Source organism: Pleurodeles waltl, chromosome 4_1, assembly GCF_031143425.1.
Source record: "Pleurodeles waltl isolate 20211129_DDA chromosome 4_1, aPleWal1.hap1.20221129, whole genome shotgun sequence".
NCBI lineage: Eukaryota > Metazoa > Chordata > Amphibia > Caudata > Salamandridae > Pleurodeles > Pleurodeles waltl.
In genome coordinates, this window is record NC_090442.1 from 423,183,414 (window position 1) to 423,208,498 (window position 25,085).

Genomic DNA, 25,085 nt, shown 5'->3' on the forward strand with positions numbered 1-25,085 from the left:
AAGTTATATAGGAACTGCACCTTCAAAACTAAAAAAATAATTGGAATCGAATCAGTTGATTGAGAAATGATCTGAACAAGGTTGTCCAATCAAACTGCTTAAATAATTTAGAAAACAGGCCTGACCCACTCACAGAAAACATCTTTTGGTCCCTTAACTAAGATTAAGTACTGTTCAACATCTGATTGTGTTAGTACATTCATGATGGACAATTCGGCTGTTGTTACAGGGAGCTCTAATTAATTAGAAAGCCTGTTTTAGCACACCACTATTTTTAACACCGAATTTCTGATTTTAGATCAAACTCTTGCCTGATTTCAGCACTGACTGTGCAGTGCCTATTCTGGTTTGTGCCCTTAAGAGAAAAGTAAGATGGCAGCAATAGAGGAAAAGACATGCCAAATGTGAGTATTTTCCTCTACCACCCGATGGCATAATCTGATGGCAAGTGCTTTTCTTAAAACACTGTTTTTGTTGTAAATTGCAGAGTCAATGATGAATTAGTAGTAAAGTAATGAAGGTACTTCATGTGACTATTTTTGCCACAACTTGATCAATACCTTTATTGCCCTCCAGTGATTGGTATTCTGACGGGGATTTGAACCCTTTATTTTTTCCTCCTTTTTTGTCTCATTCAGAAAGTCACCAGTGAAGCATCAAACAATGATTTGCTCCCTAATGTTGGCTCCTTTCCATGTAAAACTTTGAGGTGTTTTTTCATAAACCTTAGTTCTGCAAATGCATCTTATTCATAGACCAAACTGTAACCACAAAAATACCTAATTTTATTATTTATACAAGTACGTGTAACAATAATGACCTCAAATTGTTACATGTATATATGTTACTTACGATTTGACATATATATGTGTTGGCACATTCTATGCCTTTCAGAAATGCCTGTTGTCGATAACGGATGGATCAAACTTATAAGTGTCCCCATAAGTGTCTGCTATTTTGTACTGCCAAACATAGGTGAGCTTTGTTCGTCATGTTGTTATGATGTGTCTGTATTCTCTATACAACAGCAATTGTTTTAATATGGATTTATGGGTTATATTGGTGTGCTTTGCTATAGGTTGCTGCCTATTCTTTCCTGAGAAAGAAAGACCTGTTCTAAATTATATAGTGAGTTGAAACATGATTGATTTTTGCTTGGTCACACATGAATTGCAGATAATTTGCTCTTGAAGTGACTGAATGTCAGGGTGTTAAATGAGCCATATTTGTGACCAATATGTATATATATCTTTACTGGGCAGCCATCACTTTTTTACTCTTCACTTGCAATGCATCTTTATTTGGAACAACTTTTACCAAACTGTTTTGTTGGTTTATTGAATATTGTCTTGCGCTTAATACATGTCTTTTCAGCATACAATATGTTCATTTACTTGAATGAAGAGTTTATATAGCACTTAGTAAGGCTCCCTAATTTATTAGCGTGTCTAAAAGAATCCAGCCATGTTGTTATAGCAGCTTATTTATTTAAAGATGATTATTAGGTGCTAAACATGCCTCTCACAGACTACTACAGGGTGCCACAAGTTAGAGGAAGAAAGGCTAAGCAAGGATAGGACAGAAAGAGTGATGGATGAGGCGAGGGCACACGGGTGCCCATAAATTCCACTGAGATTCTTGGGTTTTCAGCTTTCCTTAATTAGTCTCTGTACCAGGAATGAGTGTGGAGTGATTCCAACAATAGTCAGTGCGGTGCTCTCATCGTTGCTTTGGTCTAGCATGTCTTATTCTTTCAAGAAGTTGGTGCGGTGCAGTGCTTTCATTGTTGCTTCAGTCTAGATTGTCTTGTTATTTTAAGTACACATAGCCTAAGAGAGTAGTGTTTGGATTTCTCTAGCATTGACAGCCTTTTTTTTGCCCCCTCAAGTATTGGGCAAGCTTGTTGAACACTTCTGGGCCTCAAAGCCTTGGGTTTTTACACCATTGACTTCACAATTAAATGAATGGCACTGTGAGTAGAAAAATATCCTCAATGGTCTAACTGAATCTCAGTACACACATTGTCCACTCCTTGTAAGTTACCTCTTTGGTACATGCTTGCACTGCAGCAGATGCCTATTACACACACGCACACACACACAGGGTTAGGATGTCATATTCTATTCTATTTTAGTTATACCTTAACGGAGGTCTCGTAGTAGACAGTCTTGTGAGTGATCACCACTTAGCTGTCTCACAGTTCCTTTTATGAGTTTGTCGATCATTGTGGTGTCTGTTCATCTGAATGACCCGAAGCCCAACTACCTGTCCTGTGATAGATTTATTTCTTTACTCCAGCATTGGAATTGGCTACATGACTCCCTTCTACATTTAGGAAAGGTCAATACTGGACAGAGTATGGATATCTACAGCCAGGTATTTTACATGTAGGCCATTCCTATTTTTTATGTGTTCATGGAACAAGCAATTGTTTGGTGATGCATTCATGATTTCAGTCTGTGCTGGGTCAAGGGTGTTTATGAATGCTGCACTTTTTGTATGATGCTCAGTCATTGGTACTCGGGTTCAAACACTTGTTTGAAAGTTTTGTTAGGAAGGGCATTTGATACAGATGCTGATTCCTTATTTTAGGGATCCCCAGGAGTCAGACTAGATCAGGAAACTTTTGAGCAGTCCCTGTGAGCAACAGTAGGTGGTGTTGTCGGCTCCGCATGGCATCGTCGGCAATGTCCACAACAGAAGTGACATATGTGGTGCCTATATAGGCGCCACCCCAGTGTGCTGACCTCAGTTTCTTTTTTACCACTCCATCAGCATGGATCCAGACAAGCTTTATATAAGTCATTCTTTGACGGACTTTTTCAAACATTTTGTAGAATTTGATTTGTCTGTCTTTTTAACACCTGTTTTTTGGACTGTCTTCGAAGAAACCAACCAGTTTGAAGCACTATGGTGCCTACCCACTTGGAGTGTCTGTCATAGATATTTGCCTGTGAAAGGCACCTGATGCCCCGGCACCCTGGCAGCCACAATGCCTGGAATGGGACCACAACTCCATGGCCTGCGCTGATTGCAGGACCATGAATCCAAAGGCCATCCATGAATGGGCCATGAAGCATCTGGCTGCTCGACACACAACTCTGCACCATTCCAGGTGCTGCTCGTGAGGAAGGTTCCAGGACTGCTCTCAGAGTCACTTGCTTCAGTCATTACTTCTTGGTAACTCCCAAGAAGGTGAAGTTCTCTTCGATGTCTTTGCATCAATCCCACTCATCGGACAACCAGTGGGAAGGATGCTACAAACCCAGGCCCAGCTCCAAGGTCATTCCTGTGGAGCTCCGGCCGGACACTAGGTCTGCTCTGCACTTCCCTGTGTTTCCGGGAGCCAGAGTGAACCCTGCCCAGCTTTAAGAGTTTTATAACCCATAATCTTCATTGTGCGGCAGTTGAAACCCTCTGGGGTGCCTCTTGGCCCCATAGTTTTGGGAGATACTCTGACTGGGATTCTGCACGAGTGTCCTCTGTTGGCACCAGTCGAGCTCTCAGGATCCAGATCGGCCCCAGCCATGACTTCGCAACCTCCACCAGGAACCATTCCAGTGGCGCAGTTCCCGGTTGGACCAAACCCATCTTGATTCCCAGCTCAGATATGTAGCTGGACTGTCATCATCCGACATTGGTTCTGGCATTTAAATTGGATGTGGAGCCCTCTTTTCCTGAGCGTCACTTTGAGGAACACAAATGTAGGGGATATGAGGATCCCTATGGCTATTCTGACCCCCTAGCAGAGTCCGTAGCTGATGACACCTTGTATGAGAACCTGCCTGATGCCAGTGGTCTTGACACCTCAGCAGACACTGGCCATCTCTCTCCTCTCACAGTGGCTAAGGAGGGGCCCAGGACCTTCAGCTGCCCACAGTTGAGGTCAAGACCAATGTCTTGACAGAGGTGCTTCAGCCCAGTGTATCCCCCTCAGAAGATCTAGTCCCCCTTAATAAGGCCCACACTCATGTCGTGAACAGGTCCTGGGCCAAACCCGGCACAGGCACTCCTGTGCACAGGACTATCTCCTGCTGCCACTGCTTCTCACCATGGCCCTGCAACAGCTGCATTCTGCCTTCCGGCCATTCTATGCCTATGGTAGGGGCTATCAACCATGTTGTTTTCCCCCTAGCCACCATGGCAAGCAGGCACCACTGTACTTTTGTGGCCACAGTAGTGACTCCCACAAGCCTCGTGGGAACCAGAGCCAGAGGTTGACCCAATCCATCCCCCTGCCACGCCCAGCACCGCGGCAGCCACACCCTCAAAGCTTGCCCTTTATACCAGGATAACCACCCTATTGGTGGCAGGATTCCACACTACCTTCCCTATTCCGATCACTTCGGAAAATGGATGCATCAGATTGTTCGGTCAGGGCTATGCCTTATTTCCAACAGACCCTGCCACCTTGGCGACTGTCTACTGATTGGATGACGGAGGCCACATTTTGCTCTTGTTGCATAAGTACATGCTCTTCTGGCCACAGGAACTATAGAGAGGGTGCCATATCAGAAGGTCATGGTTGCTATTCCCACTACTTTCTGAAACCGAAAAAGGATGGAGGACTCCATCCTATCCTCAACCTACACCCTGTCAACTACTTCTTGAAAAAGGAAAACTTCAAGATGCTACTTTAGCTCTGCTACTTTTGGCTCTCGATCCTGGAAACTGGATAGCAGTGCTGGCCTTGCAGGATGCCTACTTCCATATCCCCGTCCTGCCTGCCCATGGGCATTACCTGTGGTTCACGGTAGTCCAGGAGCATTATCAGATCGCTGTGCTCCCCTTTGGCTTTGGCAGCACCCCTCTGGTGTTGGGGGTCGTGCAGCACATCTGCAGAAGTTAGGGATTCCAGTCTTCCCTTACCTTGACGACTGACTGTTGAAGGCGGGATCACCAAAGGCAGGATCACCAAAGGCAGTTGTCTTCCACCTCCAGGCGAACTTCCTGCATTCACTGGGGTTCACTATCAATGTGCCGAAGTCACACCTGACTTCCTCTCAGACGCTCCCTTTCATTTGAGCTATTCTGAATGCACTGCATTTTCAGGCTTATCCTCTGTAACAGTGAGTCTAGGATATTTGGGCAATTATTCTGGTGTTTCAGCCACTATCCTGGATTTCATTGAGACTGACTCTGAGGCTGCTGCATCTCACAGCCTTCTGCATCCTATTAAAACATGACTTTTGGCATATGCAAACTCTTTAGTGGGATCTAAAGTCCCAGTGGGCACAGCATCAGGGGAATCTCTCTGACCTAGTCCAGGTGTCAGAGGGAATTGTGAAATATCTGCAGTGGTGGCAAATGCTTTATTCCTGAGCTCGGTCAGCCATCTGGGTGAGGTGGAGATCAGAGGACTCTGTTCTCAAAACCTCAGCTCCACATCACTGAGAGCCATTGGCTTGGCACTGAAAGCCTTTCTTCCTTCCATCAAGAGAAGGCTGGATCATTTGCTGACAGACAACACCACCGCCATGTGGTGTAGAAATAAGAAGGGTAGGTTGTGAATCCTGTGTCAAAAGGCCCTGCGTCTCTGGACATGGCTGGAATATCCGGGTATTTTTCCTGACGGTTCAACATCTGGTGGGCTCTTTGAATGCCAGAGCAAACAAACTCAGCTGGAAAGGCACCTGCGGCTAGTCACTGTCAGATAAGGCGTTACTGAAGGTAAGTAACTTGTTCTCATCCATGTCACTCACTCCTGTGCATTCATCCACACCCAGCATTCATCCATCCAGATATGTTGTTATATCCATCAATATATTATATCTACCTACCAGCATCCATCCACCTCTCCTTAATGCGACCACAAATCCATGCAAGCACAAATCCATCAATCTGTCCATTCTTATACACAAGCATTCATTCTTCAATGTGAATCTGTTTGTGTGTTGTGTGTTTGTTTGAGTGTATTTGTATATGTGTGCCCTGTGTGTGTTGCCCACATATATATCCAGATAACAATACCCCAGTTCAGTGTTCATCCATTACAACAAAAACACATGTACTTTAAATTGTGGCCAAACCACTGGCGTCAATACTTGTTTCTACTTAGACCTATTGCCCGAGGAGGTCAGTGGACGTACACTTGGATGGGATTCTTGCAAAGGCTTCCAGAAAACGTTCATATTCGCTCACTGACCCCTAAGGAATGAGAGCTCACTCACCTTCTCTGTTTCAACTACATCTCTCAGTGTGTGGTCTTTCAAGCGGTAAGGGTACGAAGTAGCCGTAGTGGAATTGTAGTAATGTGATTCGTTTCTTGTACCTGAGTATCTCGAGGGGATGTGATAAAGATGCATCGCTTTCTGGATTTAATTCCTGGTGATGTCGGAATGTTTCTTTGTGCTGGAGGGGTGTTGGGGGTGCTTTCAAAGACTTCGAAATGTTGGAGTGGAGCTGTTTCCACTGCTTTGCTTTAGGCAAATAAGTTAAGAAATATAAATAGGAAGACAAAATAACACATGGCAGAGCAGAATTGCGCAGAAACAGGTTTCACTTGAGAAGGAAGGTCAAAGCTGAACAAACAGCGAATGATGGTTCAAGTGCTTCTTGTCAAAAAGACTGTTTAGCATGGTTTCTTGTTTCGGTCATGAAGAGTTTATTGTAGTCTTGGTGTGCTTGCACTTAAGAACACGAGGCATTCCAAAAGGTAACCCCATGAGAGCTGCCTGTGTGACTCCCATATCTGTTACTTCATTTACTTTTTTATTTTAACAAAGGCAGAATCCAACTGTAAGCAAGCACACGATGACAATATCAACAAAGCGTGATAGAGGAGATGTGCTCCCTCCGCTGAGGAAGGGGACAGGGTTACCCAGGAACTTATTTCCTTTCATCAACATGCTTTGACGTGGCTCAGCCAGTACTTTACAAAACATGTAAAAATAAATAAATACATACTAAACGAGTTGCTTAATGAGCAACACGACACAACAACAAACCATATGAGAAAATATCCACTTGGGAGGAGTAACTGAAGAGGATCTGGATATTCATCCATAGGTTTAAGGACAGAATGAAAACTAAAACTGACGACTTGCGAGCTTATATACAAATATAATGCAATCCCTAGATATACTTTCTTGATTGTCCCACGGTGAGACCCTTCAGCCAGTCGCTGTGTCGAAGGCCTTACACAGCCAGGCCCTTCTAACATTTAGCTACCTTCAATGCAAGCCCTCACCTATTCGGTGTGTGTACACTGAGCAAAGCCTTTACCAACAAATACCGACTCTCAGACGTGCAAAGAAGCCTTCATTATCAGCATACCAACAGAGACACTCTCCAGAGTTACCTGAGCCAACCACATGGATTATCTTGGGTGTACACTAGATGTAATGTCGAAAATTAAACTGATTTAGCTTGTAGAGACATGTCTGGTGCGACCACTCACAAAATACATGTTATCATTTAGGTTTACAACCCAGATCACCCTCCAACCTACTTCTGGAAATGTTTTGCTGGTGGTAACCTTCTCACATCGCAGACCTGAAGACATAAGTTATAGTATGCAATGCGAAATGAGGTGAGCTTGGAGACATCAAATTGTTTAGGGAAATAATCAAGGAATAGACTCAGCGCTGGTCTGTGTCCAAAATACATGAACAATCTAGTATGTTATCCTCGCTTTACATTTAAATTGTGTAATTGTTGATGAACAAATCACTTCAGCATGGAATCCCATCAGGTGTGGATGTCCTTTTGAAGCCAGGATATCCCAGAGAGGGAAGGATGATCACTAACAGACACTCCCAGCAGTATTGTAATTGAATGGTAAATAGCCAAAATGCCAGTCAAAGTCAATAAACTAGTGTTGGCTGCAGTAAATAAGCTGCGTTATTCCATAATATCATGGAACAAGAAAATATGTTCAACCCTTTCAGGAGCAGATATGGAGTCATTTCCGGAGAGGAAAACCAGTATTTTCCATACTCAGCTAGAGTAGCCAGGCAGGAGATCCCAGCATCTGGAATTGCCACTTCCCGGCTCATAGGGTATAATCAGTGTGTACCAGATTGAAACAGGTCTGTTTTTAACTCTCTATCTCACCTTCCCCTAACAAGATGAAGGCGAACAGTACAGCACTGTTTGAAAAACACCCCGAGGGAAGATAGGGGGGTTTGTAAAAAATAGAATAGAGTAATAACGTTTAAATTCAAGATATTTAGTCCCTATTAAGGGCCAGTAGATGTAATTTTGCATCTTCTTATAGGTCAACAATGTTGTTCGACTATATGTATGCCACACAGAATTTGATAGCTATCTCTATTTCAAGTCTCAGGAATATTCTTTTTAAATTAGATATTTGTGTTAAATCCATATGTTTGTGGTTTGCATGGACATTGGGCTCCTTCTTGAGACTAGAGGCATCCACTATATTTCTGAGAATCTGGGACAGAAGTCAGTTCAACAGGTATCAACAGATGTTTGTAAACCAAAGCCTCCAGATGGGAGAGAAGGGCATAGCGCAGGGATGGGGTAATCCATCTCCTCCAACACACAAATAAAGATCTCATCATATGATCTAGTGCATTGCGGTGGAGAGGGGGCTACATAAAGGCAGGCTTGCCCCAAAAAATGAAATGATTTGGGAATCATGGGTAGCACACATCAAGTTTGATTAGTTGGTAAAACTTGACAGTGGTAAATCTATTTCATAGAACTACTAGCTGCTTCTTTGACCATGTCAAACTATGGAAACTATAACCTTTAGGTTTTTCATCGTACTGCTGTGTATGATTGTGTATACAGATTGTGGTGTTATTTACCTAGATCAGTCTCGTGTATGTTTCAAAGTGTGACATATATATCGTATTAGGTATCTGCACTTTTCTATTCTTTTGTGCTTGGTGTTATTTAATGATGCCAGTGGTTTTAATCTGTGAAACATATATTATTGTGGAAAACCTTAATCAAATATTTTTTTTAAAAATGGGAGGTACATTGCAATCAGGATTCATAACTTATAACAATACTATCATCGGCATACACACTTAATATTGACAAATGCTGATAAATAGGAACACTTATTCGAATATGAAATGAGCAAAATGCCCCAATATAAAAGTAGACTAGGGTCAGAGTTAGCATCAGAAGTAGAAGCTATAGAATAAAGAGGAAACACCTGATTTACAGCTTGGGGACTCTACCAGCAATGATGCTAATGTGGGCATGCCTCTGAAACCGTGAGACACATGTTTTGTATTTGCAATGTTACCTTGGCCTTGTGCAGAAAACTGTTGCGCCCACTTTGGAACCAACTGGGGATCCTGCAGGCAACCTATCTATCCTGTGTTGCCTTGATTCAAGCAGAGCAGATAATGATCTCATGGACTGTTAAGTACCTTTTGGGAGTTGAGAAGGCTCTGGCATCTGTCAATGGCACAAAACCCCCCTTGGTATGAATGCAGGCCAATTTGCTACAGACTTCGTTTAAGTCTGTAGCACTATTTTTTTTTAAGGCAAGAGTATTAAGGGTATCTTTCTCTTCCGCATTTCAGTCTTTTCTGATAAGTCCCAATGGCATTTTGGAACGATATCTGGGACTGGCACAAAAACTCCCCGGGTTCAAACGTTGGTCCATCTGCCCATGAACTAAAGCAAAAACTGCTGCACACAATCTTTTTAGTGAGTCAAGGGTTTTTAAATGTGCATATCCTCTTCGCACTTAAACTTGCATTTGACATTTTATGAGCAGCTGTTTTCTCTTTTTTTTTTCTTTTTACGGTATTTCGAAACGATTTTAAGTAATTGAACAATAAAGTTTACTGCTACTAGTTATCAAAGAGTAACTAGTTTATCCTAGCATAAGTAACTCGGGCTGCTGAAAAACGCTAATAATCAGTTACTAGTGTGTCGCTGTGACACCATGCATCCATCAATCCCGGGTCCTCTAATTCTTTTTTCCCTGTAGCTGACAGCTCTGGTCTTTGCTGTGAACAGTCGTGGCACGCTTGCAAAACTCAATTAAAGTCACCACTAATCAACTGGGGCACTGCAGCAAAATGCACAATTTCCTGGCTAGTTCACCTCAGGGAGTCCTTTTTTTAAAATTATGGGTATATACTGAGGCTTCTTTGAGTTGATGATCGTTCCTCAGAAGGTGTCCTTCCTGCACATAAACAATCATTCCAAAATGACGCTTTGGAACCTCTATGTGTGCTGCATTTTGCAGCACACACAGAAGTGCCAATTGCCAATGTAGATTGTTTATGTGCAGGAACAGACACCTTCCTGCACATAAGAAATCTATCCCCTCAAAGCAGACACCCTTGCACTATGGTGCAAGGATGCCTGTGTTGGCGCAGGCAGCTTCATTTAGTGCCATTGCAGGGGGGAACACAAGGGTGCTCCAGATTCCAGTAAATAGAGCGCATCCATGCATTTCAAAAGTGGTGCAGTGCATCTCTGTTATTTTTGGCTCTGCGCCGCGCCACTCTGTTGTAAATCTGGGCCACAGTCTTTGATGTAGTGGAAGGGTGGCCATGGAAGGCCCTGGCCACTGCCCCTCATAGGGAATCTAGTTCAGAGAGGTGTTGGCATGCAGCTGAGAGCCTCCCTCACTAAGTAATCCTCACATATTTATTTTTGGGAGGCAGCAGAGAACCCCACCAACCACACAGGCCTCTGCAGGTCTTGTCCCTAAATCCCTGCTGATACCGCATGGCCCCCAGCAACTCCAAAATAGTCTTGCTGCTGCTCTGCGCTTATTGACTCTTCACAGGGCCTCAACTTCAGTTCTGACTACAGATGCCTGCATACCTTAGGAGTTCCCAGGACCAGGCTCGTAGAGAGCCAAGAAACCAGTGCAAGACAGGGGTGGGGAATTTGTATCTCCCGACACCCGAGACATGATGATTCCTGCCGCAGACAAGAAGTTTTAATCTGTACTTAGTCCGCCGGACAAGCAGACATTCTGCTAAGCTCTCCTGCAACTTATACAAGCACTGAGTCTGTTATTTCAAATTGCATGCTGAAAATGTCCCGAGTGCTAATTTTCATAGGTAAATACGGTAACCATAATAGGAAGAGAGAGAGCTTTGAGCACTCCTGTTCACAGCTAAAAAGCGAGGTGAAAACAGATCGTCTAGTTATTGGTTGTGGGCCGACACACTAAAAATTACATGCTGTAAAATGCCTTCCGAGAGTGAAACAATACCCCGTTGCGTTCCCCTGAGGTAGGATTGAAGTGGGAAGTATCAGATGCCCGGTCCCTGCATGTTTGAAACACTGTGGCAAATCTAGATGAATTCCTTGCTGCAGGCCATTTACAATGAAAATTGGAAGAAAAACGAGAGCACAAGAAGCCCGTGATCACAGTGACTGCCCGGCTCGCATGCCAAACAGCTGACAGTGAGTATGCTGCTTAACAGTGGCTGCCGAGAGTTTTCTGGCGTGGCCCGATTTGTTGATAGGCGGCATGATGAAGAAGGAATTGTGAAGTAGGTTACAGGGCAGGCAACTCTCCTTGTCAGGGAACCGAAGGTCAAGAGAGCACGAGTTCCTGAGTGTGGTATGCCTGCTGAGCAGCAGGGGCTCCAGAATGCTGTCACTTGCTGGAAGTGGAATAGGCAAACAAGATGTAACAAGTGGATGTCAAGTACTAGTTCAGAGAATGTGTTCGGATTTGCTGTTCAAACCATCATGGTGTCAAAAATACCACATTTGTCACCCAGGCAAATGAGGGGAAGCCACCATGAGTGGGGGTTGCTGTAAAATGTTTGAGTGCTTTTAGTGCCAAGGGTCGACTCTGGCTCTAAGAGCCTTGCGTGAGCCAGGCCTTAAAATATTTGTCATGGCTATCATGCAACAAACATGTCAGAATATGACAGTGTATTCACAACTCAAAAATTGTATATCCTTAACACAAGAAAGCTTTTCAGCATAGTGCATCAAATTATATCACTTCATTGAGAGGCATTTATTAATTTGCGAGTTTTCAAACACGCACATGAAGTGCTGATGACAATGCTATGAGGAAACTCAGATGCAAGCCAGTAATCTTGTGCACCATACATGTGACCTTGATTCTTATTATACTTACAGCACCATTATAGGCCACTGAATTAAGAACGAGAGGTTTTTGTGGAGAGAAGGAGGCTTGGTGAAATAAAGTATTTGCCTAGGATAAAACAATTTGATAAAGCGGGGAAGTGACGATTGATCCTGGTTCCCAGTTTCACATTGTACAATTCAGCAACTAAATAGCTATTTCTTTCACCTACCTAGAAGTAATGCTTTGTACTTAATTCTTATAGAATACGATTAGAGAGTCTGTGATGGGAATAATCCAGGTTATATTTTTGACTGTTTTATACGAATATACGACGAAACAACGACTGCAAAAAAAACTACTGCTTTAACAACGAGGTCGGAACACCGACCTTGTTGCTACTACTAATGATTTTACCACGAATGCCTTAACAACGATATTTCGTTGTAAAGGCATTCCTGATAAAATCATTAGCAATAGGCACCATTCACCCTACATCCCTCACCCCACTCCCCCAACCCCACCCCAAAACCTAAAACCCCCTGACCCCCCACCCACTCCCCAAAACCAAAAACGCCCCACCCCCCCAACCCCACCCCAAAACCTAAAACCCCCTGACCTCCCACCCCCTCCCCAAAACCTAAACCCACCACTTACCTTCACCAAGTCCCTTCTTTGTTCCTTAACCACGCATGTTCGTTGTTCAGAACATACGTAGTTAAGGCACAAAAAAACGAAGTCGTGGTTAAAAAAAGTGTTGTTGCGCTTTCGTTAACCACGACCTTCATAAAAAAAAAGTCGTAAAAAAGGATGTTTCCCGTTTTATCCAGCTCAAATCTAACGCAATGAAATAACATTTCTTCACAACAGACATAGACCATGCTCCACCTTTTTTCATCACAGAGAGATTTGCTGGGATTCACAGAATGCTGAGCCGAGGCTGAATTTGAACCTGGTTCCACATATTGCATGGTTAGCAGCTGTAGCCAATAGTCCACATCGCCCCTAATAAAAGTTGGCTTGTCTGAACCTGTTGCCATGTTTTTTTTCCCACTTGCACTCGGTTCACACCCAATTAATATTGTGGCATGTTTACTATGTTATTTGCAACTGTGTGTGCTTCATTGAGAGCTTTAAATCGATATTTTAGCTACCATTGTAAATGTTTTATCATCCTGTCATCACTGCACAGGACACGTTAATTAGCTTCTATATTTCCCTGACTAGACCTGCGCAGCTCTTTACAACACACCTCTAAGATCGGTGTTACTGTGGGGGCAGGTTGCAGGACTGCTGGAAGACTTGAAGCAAAGTGGGATCGTTAGAGTAAAGCGGCTGCTGGACAGACCTTCTATTAGATAAGCACAAATAACACTGGGTAAAGAAAAGTGGGCAATCTGTGGTGAAAGAGTTGAAGGCAAGGGAGTTGCAGCTGTTGACAAGCACAGAGGAGGGGATTTTGGAGTCGAGGTGAAAGAAAGATACTTGCAGCCTGTGGTGGGACTGGAGGAGAGGTAATGAAACCTATTGTGAGAGTGGTGAAGAAGAGGACAATTGCGGAACCTGTAGTAAGATTGGACATAGGGCATGCAGCTGTTGGAGGGGAGAGTGGCGAAGAGGGGAATGAAATCTGTTGTGAGAAAGGTGGGGAAGGTTGCATACATATTTCTGTATTTCTTCCTGTATGTATGTATGTATATATATATATATATATATGTATATATATATATAAAGAAAGTGCTGTATGTTAACAGGAAATTTATTAAACCAATGTTGTGTTGTGAGAAAGCAAGAAAGTATGATGGATCCTCAGAGTCAATGGAAGAGATATGGGCTCAGAAGTCAGAGAGTGAAGGGTAAGTGGTTTATGCCTATGGCAAGAAAACAGCCTGGGAGATAAAATGCTTCTCTAAGAGGATTTGCACGGCAGCCTACTAATGCAGCCAAGAGGCTGAGATGGACATGTTTACTTTGGAGGCTGTTTTAATGCATCCATGCAAGCCCTTCTAGTCGATTTGTACGGTAGGTGGGACAAGTGTATTTCTTTACAGGGCTAGAAGATTACTGTGGAACTTTGTCCTTTAGACAAGTAATTTTTTTCAAAAATTCCACACCCCTGGCAAGATAAAGCAACAAAAACTTAGACACTGACATCTAGCCTCAGTCCCAAGCCTTCAAACCCTTTGGCTTCTTCTGCGTCCTTGCCCTCATATACATATCTTCTGCCACAGCTACTGCAGGTGCCCCATTTGAGGCACCCACCTCTAGCGTTGGGCCTCAGGCATACTGTAACCATGTTTTCTAAACAGTTTATATGTGGTGCTGGGTGGCAATTCAGGTCCTTCAGCACAAGACCAGGTTTGGGATCCCTCCACATGAGCCCTCACAGCCGTGGAGCTCATTCGTCAGTGTTGCATGCTTTGATGATCAGCGATCTTGCGGATGCCAAGTAGAACCCGGGTAACAGGCAGCCACCATCTTTGCTTGCTTGGGCATGCCCCCTTATCAGTATATATTAAGGAAGGAGTCTCCATAAAGGCAGCTCATTCTATGATTTATGAGGTTTTTTTAACTATATAATTAAAGACCCTCTTGTAATTGAGGCAGCATCTCTTTCCTGTTCTTCTGTCACTTGAATGTAATCCATCTACCTCTCAGTGCTGAGTGCTCGTATCACTTCTGCCCCCTTGACATCATGTCTAAAAGGCTTTCTATTGCATCTTGTATCTTCAGTTTAGAGGACTGTCCCCCCACCCTATCTCTCTTCTCATTGCAGTAAAGTCCTTATTTCACTCCTTCAACCTCGTTAAAGCAAACTATAGGCTTTTTCCATAATTTCTCATTCATCCTGAATGTGGTATCTGTGCTCATTCACTCCGTCCTCTCCTTCTTTCATCCTCTTCCACCAAAATATGTTGCTCTATCTACTTACTTACCTGTCTATCTCAAGTGGTCTTTTTATTTATCTGCATCTGTCTATTGGTCTATGTCTACCTCTTTGCATTCTCGTTTGTCTGGATTACACCCCTTGTGTAAGATACTCGCCCTTTGGATGAAGCCGCAGTCCCTTCATTCTCCTTCATGTCACTCAGTGCACTTTACTTCTTATCTTTCCTCTAATTCCCGAAAAACAGTTTACTTTCTTCCAACTCATGTCCTCTCTTCTCTCCATAGTCTACAGTCTAACTCCCTTTAGACTCTCTCTGTCTCCCTCTCACCATCATCTATCTTCTTCAATCTCAGTCACTCATAGGGCTCTCTCTCTAACATAAGTGTTTCACATTCTGTTTCTGTCTCTCACTCCTGATCAGGGCACATCCATTAGTTCCACATCCTGTACCATCCCAACTGTCCCATCCTACCCTCCCTACCCTGAATGACAGCACATTTAGCCTCCTAAAATGGGCAAAGGAAACAGGTACCGTGCTTGCATCCATCTCATAGCAAAACACTGTACCACGTCAAAGTTGCATTCTCTTTGGCTCCCCACTTGCCCCCCACACTCTGCATCATTACTGTTTGTCCTGAGCAGGGATGAGGTTAATATTGATTTTAGCAGAAGATGCATTTAACAAACTTCGCTTGTGAATCTCTTTACATAACACTTATACTACGTATTCTAATTCTTCCAATGTAGTGCTTATAAGTTTTTATTATTCACTGAATTTTAAAATGGTTTTGGCTGAATCAATTCTATTAGACGATTTGTGGTGGTCACAGGTTGTCCGTGAAGTAATTTCTTAACAGAGGTGAAAAGCTATTCTCCATACTCAGACACCTTAGAGTTTTACATCTGAGTCCTTGGTGCAGGTCATGCTAACTTGGATATAACTATTGCCACCGGTGTCAATGTAACACTATTCTGGTTAATTTGGTTAAAGGCCTGTAAAATGTTACATGCAATTAGCACAATTTTAAAAAGCTGTTTGCCCGTTTATGGCAGTCATGGCTTGGTTGATTATTGGCGAACACTACATGGAAGGTATCGAGGGTTTATGTTCAACTCCACGCATCATGATTCAATGCCGGTGACTGGTTACGTATTGATGTCTAAGGTTTCCTTGGCGTTTGCGCTACACAGACTCTACCCTCTTCTAATCTATTTCCTATTTCTCTAGACCTGGCCCTTTTTTGATGTACCTTTGCAGAATCTGCCCTCCTTTCCTTGACAAATCAAGATGAACTTTCTCAAATTAATCTGTCTTTAGGGCACAAATACGAGATGACACAATAGTCCTTTTTATCATTTGATCAAGGGAACAGTACACTTTGCATAAAAATGATTATTGATGACTTTCACAGTATGCATATGGAATAAGCACATCTCCAAGGAATAGTCAATGTAGCTTGCAGCAAGATGAGTTTTAGATGGACTTGAGTCCTCCATTTAGCAACGTGAATTTGATTATGAAAACTCTCATGACTGTGTTGTGTTCCGTGGCACCAAACCTATTATGAAATAGCCTAAGCTGTATAGGCTTGAGAAATTAATTTCATATATGCAAAAGTTCAGTTTTCTAATTATATTTGGAGTGAGAGGCCATTCCATACTCAGACCTGGTTGTCTGTAATGGGTATATGTTTGTATCTGTTGAAGTAGTGTGAGATGCCAGTGCCATTAACGTAACCGGTAAACAAAGGTTACATTTTTAGTTTTGTGAGGGTTGTTGAGGTTTGTATCATTCCTGCTTCTAAAGACTGCAACAGATATTGAGACTTATCAGGTGGGACATGACTTACTCTCTCACCACCTTTACAATTGCATCCTGATCCTTCTGTTAATTAAGTTGTCAACTTTTGGTCGCCTTGTTTGTTCCAGAAGTGGTCATAGAGGCACCTCTCTCTTTATATGTTCTTTCCACCACAAACTACAGTGAAACTTGAGATCACTCAAAAAGAATGTTGTAAGCATGTTTTCAAAATGTGTTCATATTATTTCTGTGTAAGCTAATTTCTAGGTGTTCTTGTTAAGACGGCACTTCCTTGAAGCTCTTTTCTAGATACGCGACAATTAACTTCGCACATCCCACAGCCTTCTTCCATTACAGAGATGCACCCTTCTATGGCATCACATTTTTTTCTGTGCTTGTCCAGTTGTGCCTGAATATACTCATCCTTACATGTCCAGATCTTCAAACCTAGGGGGTTATTACAACTTTGGAGGAGGTGTTAATCCGTCCCAAAAGTGACTGTAAAGTGACGGATATACCACCAGCCGTATTACGAGTTCCATAGGATATAATGGACTCGTAATACGGCTGGTGGTATATCCGTCACTTTACCGTCAATTTTGGGACGGATTAACACCTCCTCCAAAGTTGTAATAACCCCCCTAGTGTCTATATTATTAATACCAGTTTTCAATTTAGTGACCATTGTTTTCCTATTAAAGTCAGGTGTTGTGGGCAAGGAACTATCTCAAACAAATGGAGAACGTTTTATATTATCAAATGTGAAGTTAAACGGTTGTGCAACTCTCGTGCTGATTAATTGGAAGTATTGCAGATAGGGAGCGACAAAGAAAAAACCTTTATTGTGTACAAGAGTGTTGATATCCAGAAACATCACCAAGTGTGTGGAGTAACTCGAGATTTAAATATGCTGTAATTAGCAAGCAATGAAAGACTGCTCACTGTACTATAGGAATGAAGCTTCTCCTCAAACAGTAGGCTCAAGAAGGTCAATATTGGTCTGATGTTCCTTATGTTCTACATAGGACCTGGCCTTGCAGTCCAGGAGGGACTATTCGAACTGGGCAGAACCAAGACTGATTTGCATATGGATGATCTGTGTCTGTAACAGAATAGTGTCTAAAAAAGATGGCCTGGAATACAGCCTTAGTATTTACCAGTTTCTGAGATTAATTCAAGCTTTCCACCCATTACTGGTTTGTTTTTCTAAGTGAGACATCCTGTGTATGTCCAGACATGGGTTCTATATGTATTGTAACAAAGGAACTGTGTCTCATTATTAAGGTCCAACTAGGATGAATCTGGTCTGCGATTGCTTGTGTTCCCGTTTAGAGTTGACCCGGCCTGGCAGTTTAGGTGGACTGCTACCAATGGAACAGAACCAAGGGTAGCTCGTCTCTGGCTGGAGTCCCATACTGGACAAGAATGAACAGCAATATGGCATGAACCATCCCAGGCAGCAGCAGAGATTATGAATTCAACCAGATTAATTCAAGCATTCCAACGATCACTGTTTTGTTACAACAAGTTCGTATTATAAAAGACCCCTACCACGCCAAGTATGTACTGGGAGATATTTCACTGCTGGTAGAAATGAGAGTTTTAAATCAGAGATTAAATACTGCCAATTGCAGATAAGTAGGCGGAGAGGGGGAATATTTATTCTCCAATTCGTAATTTATTTCAGGAAAAGGATTCTCTCTGAGGTCAAAATGAATTTTCATGGGCTTTGATCCTTGCAAGGCAGGTCTGTCCCCTGAGTGCACTAGCGCTGTGATTTTCTCATAGAGTTATCTTGGTGGCAGCATGAGTCTACAATTGGTCAGAATAACATTTGCTTTTTTCTATTCTATTTCTGAGCAGAGTTGTGGGAGACGAATGAGGGTTTATTTTACACCTAACTAGGCATGGAGTGTCCTTCGGAATAACCAAATGGGTCTTTGGGCATGATGCTAGGATGACCCCCACCTCCCAACGAGCATCACACTTCCTTCTATTTAGTAGAATGGTTTCTGTCAGAACTCTACAGTGTAAAAGAAAGATCTGTTTTACTGCCTGGTTTGACACAGGCAGATCTTTCATGTAGTCATTATAAACCCACTTTCAAAACCTGGGCAGGCAACTTACTTCTCACCCACCTAGCCTGTAATAAATGTAAGGTAGAGGCGAGCAGCGCTTTAGTAGAGTTACATTTTCTATTGATTCTAGCACATATATAAGACAAAGCTTGGCCAAAAATAACTAGAGGTCACCAAATCAAATTAGAACATATTATTATTCAGTGGCTTCAGGTGGCCCTTGGTGAGAAGTTGAGACTTTGGTCATTGCAATGGATAGCAGCCAGGCATCCATGGACTCAAATCTGGTGCTCTGTTCCCCCCCCAAAACGATTGTCACGATCCAGGGTTACTGTTATTATTTCACCAAGAAGACCAGTAACACATATTTTTTAGACATTTTTTAAGAAGTCTGGAGAACATCCTGAAGATAATGTCAAAAAGTACTTTAAAGCCAGCAGGATGCTGCTGGAAAAAGTAGGATTTTCTACCTCCTAATACAGATCCCTAAGTGATTATTTTTTGAGTGATTGGTGCAAAAATATCCTAAAATGACAGATAATACATAAGGAGTGGGCCATACTGGTGGCATATTTCTTATAAATGTAGGTGTTCTTCAGCTGCTTCCTGTAAAATAGGTCTGAAATACACTACATCGGCCACAATTATTCACATTCTATAAATGCTTAGTTTAACATCCTTAGGTAGCAACAGTGACTTACTGCTGATATGCAAAATGGTTAATTGAACAACCAGGAATCAATGGAAGGCACTCGCTGTCTTGTATTGTCTGCGTTGGTCATTCCAAGATCTCCACAAGCACTTTCAATTCTATGAGATTGTTAGAAATGACCAATAGAAAAATACACAAAGTTTGTGATATGTAGTATGCAGTGGCGGCCGGCAGCTTTAGGAGGGAGAGGGGCGGGCGGGACACGCACACACACACACACACACACACACACACACTCATTCTTTCACACACAGACACGCACGCACGCACATCCATTAACAACACTCATACCATTCAAACATGCACGCACGCACCAAACATTCATTTTAAAACATCACACACACTCATTCTTTCACACACACACACACACACTTACCTTCGGCCTCCAGGTCCCAGGAGGGTTGGGACTGCTGCCTTCCTCATTGGCTGACCTTAGGTCAGCCAATGAGGGAAGACAGCAATCCGAGCCTCGTCACAGTGTGGGATGGGGTCAGTGAGACTGCTGACCCCACCCCACTCTGTGACGAAGTGTCACTGATTGACACTCGCCCTGGGCACTTCAGGGCCTAAACTGAAGCGCCCAGGGAGAGTGTCAATTGGTGACGCTTTCCTCATCACCCAGGGGAGGGCCTCAAGGCACCTTTGCTTGGCTGAGGAGGTCACACCCATAGGAGCAGTGATCTCCTCAGCCCAGCAAAGTTCAGCTCAGGCAGCCAGGAGTCTGCACAAATCGCCATTGTCTGCTCCTGGCTGCCTGACCTGAACATGAAGAGTGTCTGTCAGGCTGACCTTTGTTCAGCCTGACAGACACTCTTCCTGGGGGCAAAAGGTGGGGGGTGGGCATGGCCCTTCCGCCCTAAAGGACGGGCCGCCACTGGTAGTATGTTGTCAAATCACGGGCTCACAGGATTGCGGTAGCTATTTAGCAGCAGGAAGGAGTAGTTATCTGTATCCATCTGCTTGGGAATGGTCTGCTGTACTCCAAACCTAACAATATCTCACCTTTCCTACAAATATCCGTCAGCTCCAACTTCTGCCATCCCGAACTAGCACTATCTGGAAATGTGTATGTTTAGGGTGTCCTTACCATCTTGCTCTTCTTCAACATAGTTCTCAAATTCGTTCCTTTGTTCTTCATAATATTCCCTCCTGCGCTCATCAGCTGACAGTCTCTGTCTGTTCTCCGCTACAATGAAAATGTTTACTGGGTTAAATACCGGAACGCTTTTGCACTTAAGCTGATTGTTATTTTACCACATAACATGACATAACATCTTCTGGCTGCCTCTGTATCTTCAAGTTCAATATTCATGTGAGTACTTACTTAGCATATGAACGTCTTTAGATAAAGAAGAGGTGTGTCAACTCGGGAAGAAACATGGGGTGAATGGAAACACTTTACATAACCATCAGTCAAATGCTCTTTTATTAACAAATAGGCCTTCATTAGGCATGGTCCTGTAAATGGGTTGGAAAAAATGGATGTGGTAGTTACAATAACTCAGGGTATGGTAGTTACTGGGTGTTGCTTCTTCTTCCGCCCTTAATTTGTGAAAGAATAAGTGCCTCGTCTCAAAGTATTGTTTAGATGCCCACAGCCGGTGCTATTTAAGGTTGGGCTATCGAATATCAAGGCTCTGTTATCTTGATATTACCTCAAGCCTCTTTAATCCACTGCTAGATTCTCCCTGGATCTGGCTCACATGTTCTTTTCCCTCCTGATTTCTCCCTTTGTTACTCTTTTTCTGCCTTTCTATTCCTCCATCTTTCACCCTTTTGTATTTTTCTCTTTCTCTATGTGGATCAAAGTTTGTTTAGGTCAGTAAGTGCTGGTGCACCCAACCTGCAACCACCAGCTAAAATTCAGCACTGGGTTCATTCCCGATTATGAGCTGTTGCCCTAACAATCAGTGTTTTACTGATTTATTGAGCTTGCCCGTCTTTCTAGCCACTTTTGCCAGAAAAACACCTGGCTTCTTTTCTAAGGCAAACTTTGTCCTGGGAAAATCCTAAACACTGTGGCTTTTCCTACCAACTTGTAATCTTGATTTAGCGGGTATCTCCGATTAAAGACACAGTTGGGATGTCAGCAAAACTCTTGCTGAGGGGCTGCAAAGAAACATCTATTTTTGTATGGTCTCCCCCAAGTTTTCTGGACTGATGCTGTGCTGCTGGTTTATCGACTCTAAGAGTACACTGAAGCCTGCTAACCAGACCTCATTTCCTGTACCCTTACCCTTCAGACTGGTATGTCAAATTGGCTCTGTCCCATTTGGCTAAGCTAACTTACCTGTAAGCCCCTAGTAAATGATACCATGGGTATCAAGGCCATGTAAGTTAAAGGGGCACCCCAGGGATTACAGCACTGGTTGTACCACCCTGGGTGTGACACAAGTAAAACAAGACTCCCAGCCTGCCATTTACAGGCTGGAAGAGAAATGTAATCTTCTTGCCTGACTTTGCCATTTAAAGTAATAAGTCACCCCTATGGCAAGCCTATTGAGTCCTAAGGCAGGATGTAACATATCCCATGAGCATAATATGATTTTACTGTGGAAAAGCTTGGTCTTCCAATTGGTGAGCACAGAGTTACACGTTGACACCTCAGCTCTGCTAACTCTGAAACTGTGCGACCAAAGTGGGTCATCCAAGGTATCAAACAACTTGCTACATTAAACCAAAATAGATTCACAGGTCAAAATTAATATAACCAGTTGCAGCTTGAAACTTTAGCAAAGTTGCCACTTTGTTGTCTTTAGCCCCCTATGCCCATACTGGTTGCACACTCCTTCCTGGGGAGAGGTGCCAACAATTCCCAGGAGAGAATAAAATAGCAGTATGCTCTGGAAGGAGGTAAAAGCTCCCTCCTTCAGGAAAGGCGAGCTTCAGAGGAGAAGCCACCTTTGAAGAGCAAGTGGATAATACTTGGTAGAGGGTCTGCCCCATTGTGCAGGCAGACAGGCTGGCACCAAGGACAGGAGAAGGAAATCAGTTTCCAAACCGGTTCTCCAGGGGCACGCTGCTCCCTCTGTAGCCACACCTCTGGGTTGGGCTAGAGAGCACTACACGCTCAGAGAGGGGTCCTGCCATATTGGAAGTGGGCAGAAAAGTGCATCCTGGGATGCCCAAATGCCACACTTCGCAGGAAGTGGTTATCAGGTGGGAGAGAACCTAGTAGCCCATTGGCTACCAACCCCATCCTGCCCTGAGGGCATTTTCTGATCACAGGTATGGCATCCCTGACACCCTAAACTCAGATTTCTACAGGAGTGGAAGAATGGCCTAGGAAGGACTGCCCTGCTGCACCGTGGAACCGATAAAGAGAGGCTGCACTGTTATGGACTCCACCTGCTCCACCTGGTGGCTAGCAAAGGACAAGGACTGTGCCTGCCGTGTCCTGCTCAAGGAGAAGTCACCTCGAGAGCCCAGCAAAGGCAAGAGACTCCAAGGGATAGTTGAGGACCTCCTGTTCCCAGCACAGGGACACAGCAGCTGAAGAAGCCTCCCGGGGCAAGTAGATAGCCCAAATTCTTGAGCCTGCTGCCAACCACTGCAATGCAGCACCAGGGACCAGGACCGATGCACAAAGTTGCACCCAAGTTCGCTAAACCCAGGAGTGTCATTGGAGTGCAGCTGGGGCCTCCAAATGATGAGTTATCATCGCAGGAAGGACTGGCCCATAACTGCGATACTGGGTGAATGGTAGTCCAGTTGGCAACTGGACGTCTTCCAGCACCAAGAGGGCTTGAAGGGATGTTCACCCTGTGACCAGAACTGCCTCACCCCCCTCGTGGACCGAGGAATAGTCCCAGCAAGATCTCCCTCAACCTCATTGCATCGACAGAATTCTTTGAGCATCTTCAGCATCCTTCATCCCTTGCCTCAGGACCACTTTCCTAGGAAAGCCCTGCAAAGGATAAAAGACCCTTGAACTGACTGAGGACTACGTCACCTGCTGAGGTAACTGTTTCTGAGGACCTTGCTGGTCTCCCCACTGGAGTTGTTCAACTAAAGTGACTCAATGTGACTGCATTACACCTAGAAAAACTCTTTAGTGAAACATTTTTTATGTGTCACATTTGTTGAATTTGCCAATGTTGTTTGCAGTTGAGTGAAATGCTTTGATTTACTATACCTTGCAAATTCTATATCTCCTAAACCATCTGGTGAACCTTTTTCATTGTGGTGTCTAAAAATACATACAAAAACAATACATTTTTATAAACTGGTGTCAGGTTTCTTTAGCGTCTTGTAGACTTCCTCAATTGTCTTGAAGCTGTCTAAATGGTTTGCACTTGTTCCTTCATATTGTATTTCTGCCATTTCAAAGTGCTGTAAATAGCATTTGTCAGTGTTAATCAGGTAAATGCCACTGAAAGTATAAATCCTGGAAATATAGAAGACTAGTTTGGCCTTGCCAGGATTCATTTATTTTTTGTGTATATTGTCTCATGTATTGTGGACTGTATCCTAATCAGGTTTCAGAGCGAATGGCAAACAGAAATCGATAATAGGCAGGTAGATAGTAGTGATGAACATTTAAGTTACATCAAGCATATTCAGTACCCAACATAAAAGGACATAGTTACAGCAAGGCTTACAAGGGCAACAGTAGTAACATTTGATCATGTTTGGTCACAAATGGATGAGAGAGGGAAATGTTACTGGTGTGTTGTATAGTGATAGCAAAAGTGGAACATGAGCCAAGAGGCACACTGTGGCACCAACCTTACAAAATACTCTGGAGGTGAGTACAAGTAGAGAGACTCTAACAGGACTAAAGGTGAACTAAATCAAGAAAATAATCAAATAGTAAAGGACAATCAATCAATCCGTTTTTGTAAAGTGCGGCTACTTACCTGTGTGGATCTCAAGGCACTGGGGGGAGGGGAGAGGCCTCACCTGAAGAGCCACGTCTTGAGGTTCTTCCTGAAAATGGTGAGGTGCAGGCTTTGTCTGAGGTGCAGGGGGAGGTTGTTCCAGCTCTTTGCCACGATGTAGGTGAAGGATCATCCTCCGGCAGTAGTTTTGTGGCTGCGAGGGATGGTACCCAGGGACACCTGGGGGGAGTGGAGGGATCTGGCAGGGGTGTGGAAGGAGACACAGTGGTTCAGGTAGTCTGGTCCTGCGTTGTGTATGGCCTTGTACATGTGGGTGAGTAGTTTGAAGGTGATTAGTTTCTCGACCGGGAGCCATTTGAGGGTCCTCAGGTGTTAGGAGGTGAGTTCTTGGCATGGGAGGTCCAGGATGAGTCTGGCGGCGGCGTTCAGGATGTGTTGTGGGTTTTTTATGTTTCTTGTCAAGGTGCCAGCATAGAGGGTGTTGCCATAGTCGAGCTTGCTTGTGACTAAGGTGTGGGTGCCTGTCCTGCGACAGGCTCCTGGGATCCATCTGAAGATCTTCTGAAGTTTGCAGAGTGTGTGCCAGCAGGAGGAGGCAACTGAGTTTACCTGGGGGGTCATGGATAAGGAGGAGTTCAGGATGATGCCTGGGTTTCAGGTGTGCTCAGTCGGTACAGGGGGGGCGCTGAGGGATGTGGGCCACCAGGAGTTGTCCCAGGCTGAGGTGGCATTTCCAAAGATAATGAGCTCAGTCTTGTCGGACTT

At 43.7% G+C, this 25,085-nt stretch overlaps 1 protein-coding gene across 1 annotated transcript in view; it reads right to left on the bottom strand.

Annotated features, from left to right (window-relative positions):
* UCMA (upper zone of growth plate and cartilage matrix associated) overlaps positions 1-25,085 on the bottom strand; it is a 69,179-nt gene that overhangs the window by 26,301 nt on the left and 17,793 nt on the right. The window contains exon 4 of the mRNA XM_069228676.1: positions 20,567-20,665. Coding sequence (XP_069084777.1) covers positions 20,567-20,665 — 99 coding nt within the window. The remainder of the gene's footprint in view (positions 1-20,566; positions 20,666-25,085) is intronic.